Source organism: Ictidomys tridecemlineatus, unplaced genomic scaffold, assembly GCF_052094955.1.
Source record: "Ictidomys tridecemlineatus isolate mIctTri1 unplaced genomic scaffold, mIctTri1.hap1 Scaffold_307, whole genome shotgun sequence".
Taxonomy (NCBI): domain Eukaryota; kingdom Metazoa; phylum Chordata; class Mammalia; order Rodentia; family Sciuridae; genus Ictidomys; species Ictidomys tridecemlineatus.
Window position 1 is genome coordinate 137,588 of NW_027522381.1, and position 8,202 is coordinate 145,789.

The 8,202-nt window shown below is 36.0% G+C and overlaps 1 protein-coding gene across 1 annotated transcript; it reads left to right on the forward strand.

Annotated features, from left to right (window-relative positions):
* Positions 1 to 237: 237 nt before the first annotated feature.
* Positions 238 to 7,838, forward strand: LOC144373214 (geminin coiled-coil domain-containing protein 1-like). The gene is made up of 5 exons (XM_078036327.1): positions 238 to 464; positions 2,229 to 2,403; positions 4,089 to 4,177; positions 5,201 to 5,317; positions 6,811 to 7,838. The coding sequence occupies exons 1-5, from the start codon at positions 462 to 464 to the stop codon at positions 7,429 to 7,431; spliced, it is 1,005 nt and encodes a 334-aa protein (XP_077892453.1). The 5' UTR covers positions 238 to 461; the 3' UTR covers positions 7,432 to 7,838.
* The last annotated feature ends 364 nt before the right edge of the window (positions 7,839 to 8,202 follow it).

Sequence of the window (8,202 nt, forward strand, 5' to 3'; positions counted from 1 at the left end):
AGACTTTCCGCCCCTCCCTGCCCCGCTGCGCATGTGGTGCAGGAGGAAGCGCTGGCCTTAGGGTCCCTCAGGGCTAAGCTGCCACCTCCAGCCTCTGACGTCCTGCGCCAGGTGCACAGCCAGCGTGCATAGGCGCGTGGGTTTTGAAGCCACGCAGCATACCCTGTAGCCAAGAGCAGGCAGGGAGCCCGACCTGCAGGTGCCAGATCCTGCTGTCGTGGTCCCTGGAGTGAAAGTGACTCTGGCTTCACATGGTGTCTGCAAGCTCACGTCACCTGTTTGATAGCCTCCCACCAAATCAGAGGGCAGCGCTCGCCAGGAGCCCCAAGCGTCACCGGCTCCCCCGCAGATTAGAACTCGCCTCTCATAGTTCCTCCCTTCATTCCATTTAAAGCTCCCACTGGCTTTAAGAAAAAGTTAAGTGTGAGCTCAGTTTCTTCAGCGCTTTCTTCCACTGCAAGATGGTAAGTGAGGAACTGGCGTTTGCTAGTCCTCTGGCAAAACCTGGGGCTCTGAAAGCTAACAAACTTTGCACTGAGAATTTATTCCATTTTTGGAGCAAGCTTTCTTTGCTATCTACCAATTAAAATAGATCCTCTCCTGTCTTCTTTTTATTATCATCTGTCTTCTCTCTCTTCCTCCCTTCCTTTCCCTCTGCCTTTCTCCCTGTTATTTTTATTCTTCATATTTCCCCAAAATTTCACCTATTCACCTTCACTTACTATTCATTCTTCCTCTTATTCCAGATTATGCACATATTTGCAAACACTTGGAGTTGAACTACTGTAAGAGTATTTGGGGTTTGTTTTCTTCTCAGGTGTCAATTGCCTAATAGTTTAACTTGGATTCGAATAATAACCTCAAGGAAGGAGTCTGCAAACATGCTTTTAAAATGAAAACAAGAAAAATAGCTCTTGATAAACTTTTGGCTTAACTTCTTTGGTCTGCACTCCCCAAGCTGCATTTGCTTCTGAACTGTGTATTTTTTTTTTTCTTTTCTAAGACTTAACTCACTGGGAACATTAACAAAGTGTGACTTAATTGACTCATTTTCCCCTCTTCTGTTTATGTTATGACCAAGAAAGTACTCAAGCCAACAAAAGATTCGTAGCAGTCAAACAGAGTTTATCTAAACCTAGGCTCTGCTGGAATAAATGGCTTTTACCTGATTAAACATTGACAAATAATTAGGAATGGACTGTTGTACAAATTAACCTAGGAAGGCTGCATACTTATCCTTGTTTGGAGATTTGAAAAGAGTGTATGTTTGAGGTTTGAGAAGTGGCAGGCAGGAAGGTACTCCCTGGATCAGAACACAGTGAGAACACACGTCAGGCAGTTAGTGGTGGCAGGATAACTTTGCAAGGACATTGAGCCCTAGTGATGGAGATATCTAGAGCTTGCAGTCTTTGCTTATTTCTTTCAGCTTTTAGATGTTTACTTGGAGTGATGTTACGTTCCTCTGACTGGAGCTGGGGCAAAGTTTATTTAATTACCTACAAGGAACAAAGTTTATTTAATTATCTATAGAACAGAGATAGAACATATGCACTTATGTCTATATATGCATATGTCTTTATGTATGTATATTATACAAGTATGTATATGTATGCACATAACTATATGTATGTGTATGTATATATATGCATATGCACATATATACATTATATATATATATATATATATATATATATATATATATATACATTATACACAGCATGAGTTTGTGTGTATCTCTATTCAGATTCCCATAAGATCCAACAGAATGTTAGTTTGGAGGAGAAGAGGAAGGGAAGCATAAGATAATTATTGATTCAGAGGTTAGTCTATAAGATGCCATATTCTGCTTTTTCATTCTTTTTAATGGGTTCTTTGTCTTCCAAGGTGATTAGAAATAGAAATATAATTAAGATAGTTCTGACTGGCTTATTTGGTGAGCTAGGCATTACAAAGGAAAATATAAATATGATTCATACAGTAGTAGTCTATTCGTTGTTCAAGGACCTGTGGAAATGTTAGGAAAGTCATAGGAGCTGATTCCTTTTTAGTTATTATAATTAAACCACTCAAAATTTAATCTGGATCTAAATTTAACACCTTCACTGTTTCTTGATTAACTGTATGTAATTTCTGTGTGTTTCTCCCACCCTTCTCTCCGTCCACATCTGCATTGCCCAATCTTCTGTGAAACCCACCTCCACCCCAACTCCTTATACTGAATTTCACAGAACACCATTCTGCCTTGCCAAGACCAGTATTTTGCAGGAGACAAGAGTTATAATTGCCTGTATTCCACTACACCGTCAGAAACTAGTGTTGACGTTTCCACGGAGACTTGGATCTCTTTCTGGGCTGCTGGTCTCCTGGACAACAGTGAGCCCCAACAAGCACCACAGGCACAGGGTAAGTTCTGCTCTTCTGCTTTAGTGGTAGACCTGGAGCCCTTTTCAAGCAATGTGGCTGCAATGCATCATGGTCTGGGACTCTGGAAAAGGGATGTTATAAAAAATTTAAGTTAGTCCAAAGAGTCTTGAATTTTACAACCTTAACTTCTGCTATTTTGTACTTGCCAAATAGTGAAAATGGGATTATTCCTCTTTCTTGCTGGACAACACATGTTTCTCGTACTTGGAGATTCCAAACTCACTGAAAGAACTTTTCTGGGTCATATTTTATAAACAACATCCTAGTAGAATGTTTTGGAGTCAAGATACTAGTTATAACATTTCTTTTGAAATTCAGGAAAATTTCCCAAGTATGATAAAGAAACAAGAATGAATAACTTCATCTTTTATTTCATAGAGGAGATTCTATAGACAATGCCTTGTAAGTAGAAACAATTATTCTCTTACACACACACACACACACAAACACACACACACAAGCACTCACATAGGATTTCAAAGTGGGAGGGAAGTATAACATTGATGGAAAATTATGAATGGTATTAATCTTGACTTGAAGGTTAGTGAACATTTTTATAAAATTAAGTGAATTTCTGTATAAATAGTCAAATTTCTCTAAAAATTTTCAGATGTCTTAGAATTAAATACCTATACTATAGTTTGCCATATGCTCCTTTGGTGGACACAGGGGTTAAGGAAAGGCATACAAAAATGAAAACCTAAAAATGTTGAAGCACACTTACATATTATGGATAAAGTTGTTCAGTTTTACTTTTTCACTATAAGCAACAGGAAAGACAAAATGCCCAAAATATGAACCCAAACTGTTTACAAAATTGAATTCCTGTTTTCTTACTCACTACTCTATTTTAATAAAAAATTCTTCAGTAACAGCAGTTTAAGAAGAACAGGGAAAGAGTCAGAATGGTATTAATGAGACGGAATGAAGTAAAAAAAAACAATTAAGCATGCCCAAATGCTTTGGATTTACAGGCATAGCTTCCTGTCAAATATGAAAAAAAAATCTTTTTAAAAGCATAAAAAATATACAGATGAAAACAGTTAAAACAGAGAAGGTAGAATTTTGCAATTTTTTATCATGGTCTTCAGAGAAACAAGGTGCAAATTATTTAAAAGTAGACATTGCTACTAAATCAAATTCTGAATTCTATTCATTAGATTTAACAGGTAGGCAGACAGAAAAGGAAATAATAGCATCAAAAATGTTATTAGATTATCAAGCCAAACACTATATTATTAATGTTGAAGCTTAGAAAAATAAAATAAAAATTATAAAAAAGATAGTGGGATTGCAATATTATGCCTAGTGGAAGGAAAAGGTTAATAAACATTTGAATGAATTAATGATGCAGCTGAGAGAGTCTTTATTAATTTAACCAACAAGAATATACATAAAAAGAGAAGAATATGACCACTTAGTTCCAAAAAGAAAAAAAAATCCCACCTCTTTAACCACTTTGGCATAGGTTGTATAAATATTTGTCTGTCACAGCTTGCATCCTTCTTCTGAAAGCTTTAAATATTTTGTTCTAGTGTGAGGAAGCAACAGCTATTTTTAGAAAGGTAACTGAACCTATTGCACTTTGGGAATGGTTTGGTGAGTTCATTGCACATAAGTCAAAAGTGTGTTTTCTATGCTATCCATTTTGTATTTTCTCATAGATTCATCTTCTAATTCGAGTTTTCCTATTCTGGACTCATGTTCCTGGGAAGAAGCTCAGCTTTCCTCACAGCTCTACAGAAATAAACAGGTATGTGTGGATAGTTAGAACATTGAGACTGGCCATACATCCTGCAGTCCATTCTCCACTTGCATCCTCCCTTAAGTTTATGCTGCTACTTTTTCCTCTTAAAATTCACATTAACTCACTTTAGAACTAAAATGAGCATATGTCGAGAGAGAGAGAGAGAGAGAGGGAGAGAGGAAAATAAAGAAGGAGGGAGGGAGAGAGAGATTGTTCATCTAACTCCTCTCTCTTTCTGTCTCAACCCCCCCATACACACACACTCATATACACAAATAACACTTGAGGAAGACATGAAGTCAGGCTCTGACTATATCACATTTTAGCTGTGTGACCTATCACATCCACCTTTTCCTCATCCATGAAATTGGAATATTTATGCAGCATATCTCAGAGGGCTAATGGAAAGACCAAATGGAATCATGTCAGTATTTTAAAATGATAAACATGGATAATTGCCTGGAGAATTAATGATGATGACAAAGGTTTTTATCCAAATATTGTTTCATTTTCCATATTTTGTTCTTATTTGTTCCTCAAAAATAATATGATCTACTGAACAAACAGGCAGATCAATCTGAATGTGGCACAAGTCAACCATCTTTTCTTTCTTTCTTTCTTTCTTTCTTTCTTTCTTTCTTTCTTTCTTTCTTTCTTTCTTTCTTTCTTTCATGTGCAAGGAAGGAGTCCAGGTAAACCTTTCTAAACACCTTTTTTCTATATTTAAATAGTTGAATGCTGCTCATTTTCCTTTACACCTACCTGACTCCCTTGTGGTTAAAATTTTAAAAGTCATGTAATACCCTCAAATACTTTGTAATGAATGAAAAATTCAGAGCACAAAACTGAACAATAATGTGGTAGGGGGTTGTTGATTTCAGTCTTGGAGGACGAGGACTCCCTGAAATTGTGTTCATAAAACAAACAGAATAATAATCAAGTTTAAGAAGGCTGAGGCACAGTGGCATTATTATAATGTTACAAAGTCAATACAGTGGAGCGACCTTCACCATTGTCTGCTTTTTGCAGCTCCAAGATACTCTGGTTCAGAAGGAAGAAGAACTTGCTAGGCTACATGAAAAGAATAATCATCTCAGACAATACCTGAATTCTACTTTGGTTAAATGTCTTGAAGAAAAGGCCAAGGTGTGTAATAATCTTTTTATAAGGTCAGGGCAGTGATTTAAGAAAGGAAACCATTAATGTAAAATTTCTTAATTAAAAGCAAGAAGTGTACTTAACAACAGGTCATGGGATATATGAGTAGAATGAATAACATTTCTTAAGGAAGTACATGACTTTCACTAGAACTTTTATGTATCATTTATTAGAAGTATCTAGATTGCAGATTCTATCCAGACATTATTACAAAAATAGTTTCTTATATATCAAAAGCTAGGGATTGCTGAGGAAACAGGTTGATCAAATGGAGAGTTAGGTGGAAATCAGAGATTTAAAAACTCAGTTGTTTTAATTATCTTCTTAATGTAGAAATTAAAGATTTAAAAACTCAGTTGTTTTAATTATTTTCTGGCTTTAGGAAAATCATTCTCAATTAGAAATTTGGTTACCTGCAGCTACAAAAACTAAAAATCTGTGAAAAATCTCTCTCAATCTAAGATGCTGTGATGATAACTGGAGCTTAGTATCTTGAGCAGCAATTCAGTATATACAGTTACATTATTTTTTATTCACATTTTTCTTACACTATTAAATGAGCTATTTCTAACTCAAAGATAGCTTGCCTATAGTCTCTTTGTGTTCTTTTTTCTTTAGTTTTGTGTTTTTCCTAGTATGTGTTTGCTTCTATGACCAATTTTTACTTTACTCTTAGAGAAACTATTATTTGATATTATGTAATCTAAATTGATTATGTGTCTGCTGCTTTTACTGAATCTAACAGTTGAGAGAAGAAAAGATACTAGATTTGACTACTTTACTGTATAGTAAGCTTTCATAAATAAAGGGCTAGCATTGGCTTCTAACTCTAGCCACCATTCCTTGAAAAAGACATTATTAAATTATTAAATGACATTAATTAGCTTTACCTTTCTTGACCTCAGTTCTGCAAGATTTAAAATAACAACTGTTTTCAAGGGATTGCTTTGAAAGTTAATGAAATAACATAAGGAATGTTGTATAGTGTTTAAACAAGAGTTCTGTCTATATTCAGATGACTTAGGTTTAATTCTAGGCTAAGGGATACTTAGCAAGTCACAAATATGTCTGTGTCTTAGTTTCCTCATTAATGGAGATTTTAACAGTATCTATATCCAAAGAAATAGTGCATGTGATGAACTATTCATAAATTATATCAAATAATAATTTGTTTATTTTATCAGTGATAATTCAATAAACAATTGCTTTTATTGTCATTTTTGTAAAAATTATCACTTCTCTGATTTGAAATCTTCAAGACATGATCTGCTTTTTTCAAGTTTCAAACTGAGAGTAAGAAATGAATTCAGGTTCCTAAGAAATAAGATGTTATCATGGATTTTACTTTAGTAACAGACAGTAATCTAATCCATTTTACTTGTATGTGAAAAAATATTAGAAATTTAACCTATTTTTCTAAAGAATGAGGGTAACTAGTAGATATTTAAAGGAAGTATAATTTTCAAATGTCATTTCTTCAGAAATTGTTATCATCAGATGAGTTCTCCAAAGTGTGTGGAAAATTCAGAAAGGGGAAGAGGAAACACAAAGAGCAGGGATACTCTCCTGCTGAGATCCCCCATCCTAAATATGCCAAGAGAAACCTCTCTTGTGAGTTTGCTAACTGTGAAAAACCACCTGGGCCCCATGGTGATCCCTGGGTGCTACAAACACTTGGATTGAAAGACCTCAACACCATTGATGACACCTCATCAGCTAACTACAGTGCCCTCTCCTCTCATCCCAGAATAGTGACTAGCACATACTCCCATTTTCTGAGTGATGCCATTGATTATGAAAATGTCCACAGAGAGGATGTGCCAATCAACTATGGTGGTGAAAGAACAACCCCCTTGCACAGCACTGCCAGCCATGGGGAAGACTTCCACTACTTTTCTCAACTTTCAAATCCCCCAACAGAGGTGCAAACACTTCCTTATCATCCAGCTGATGTGTCACCCAACAAGACAGAGATGAAATTTTACACATCCCTGAGTCCTCACTGTAATGTCAAAACTCATTCTTTCCACCAGGAACAAGCCTTTGTGTGTAGAGATGAAGAAGGAGACTGGAAGTTTACCTGGGTCCCTAAACAGCCTTAGTGACCCCTCTTGTATCACAGAGCACTGCCAGGAACTCTTTTACAAAGATCTCTCTTGCACTTGAACCTGACTATGTGGAGCATAGAAGCTATTGCCCAGACAATCTTTAGCCACTTTAAATGTTACTCTCAACTACCACTTAAATTTGTAGGGAATAGCTTCCAAGAATCCATATGAGAGGTATATGCTCTTCCTCCACCTGAACTTGACTAGTTTGCACATCAATGTCTGCTATCAACTTCTTCTCTTTGCCCTGTACTTGAGAAGGTGTTTTCCAATCTTTTGTAGATTTCTTCAAGAACTAGATATACTTTGCTTATCATGACCTGTTTAACACCTTTTGTTCTCTTATCAAGTAGTTTAAATATGTATGGTCTTTATTTCTCTCCCTCTTCTACATTTCTTTATTTCTGAAAATTGCCTTTAGAATGAGTCCTATTGTTGTTTCAACTACTTCCTCCTGGTTCTTTAAATTGCTAGAGGTAGGGTAAAATCAAGTGTCTGCCCATCACCACTGCTGAAGAAGTATTGTGGATATAAGTAACAGTATGTCCAGAGCAGCTCAAAGAGTCAAGTGTTGCAGGATGGCTTTAGCAAAACATCTCTAAGACAGCTGCGACTCCACTGATAAGCAATACCACTGAAAAATGACAAAAGTTAAAAAGAATTATTACTTCAGAATGTCCCAATACCTGCTTCCATTGGTATCTGGCCATTGTTTCTTTAACTGACATAGCTCAAAAATGATATTTTTGAGGAACTATTACACAA

Coding starts and splice junctions, on each gene's coding strand:
- LOC144373214 (XM_078036327.1), top strand. Junction 2,404..4,088: donor ACAAGCACCACAGGCACAGG/GTAAGTTCTGCT, acceptor ATTTTCTCATAG/ATTCATCTTCTAATTCGAGT. Junction 5,318..6,810: donor GTCTTGAAGAAAAGGCCAAG/GTGTGTAATAAT, acceptor TCATTTCTTCAG/AAATTGTTATCATCAGATGA.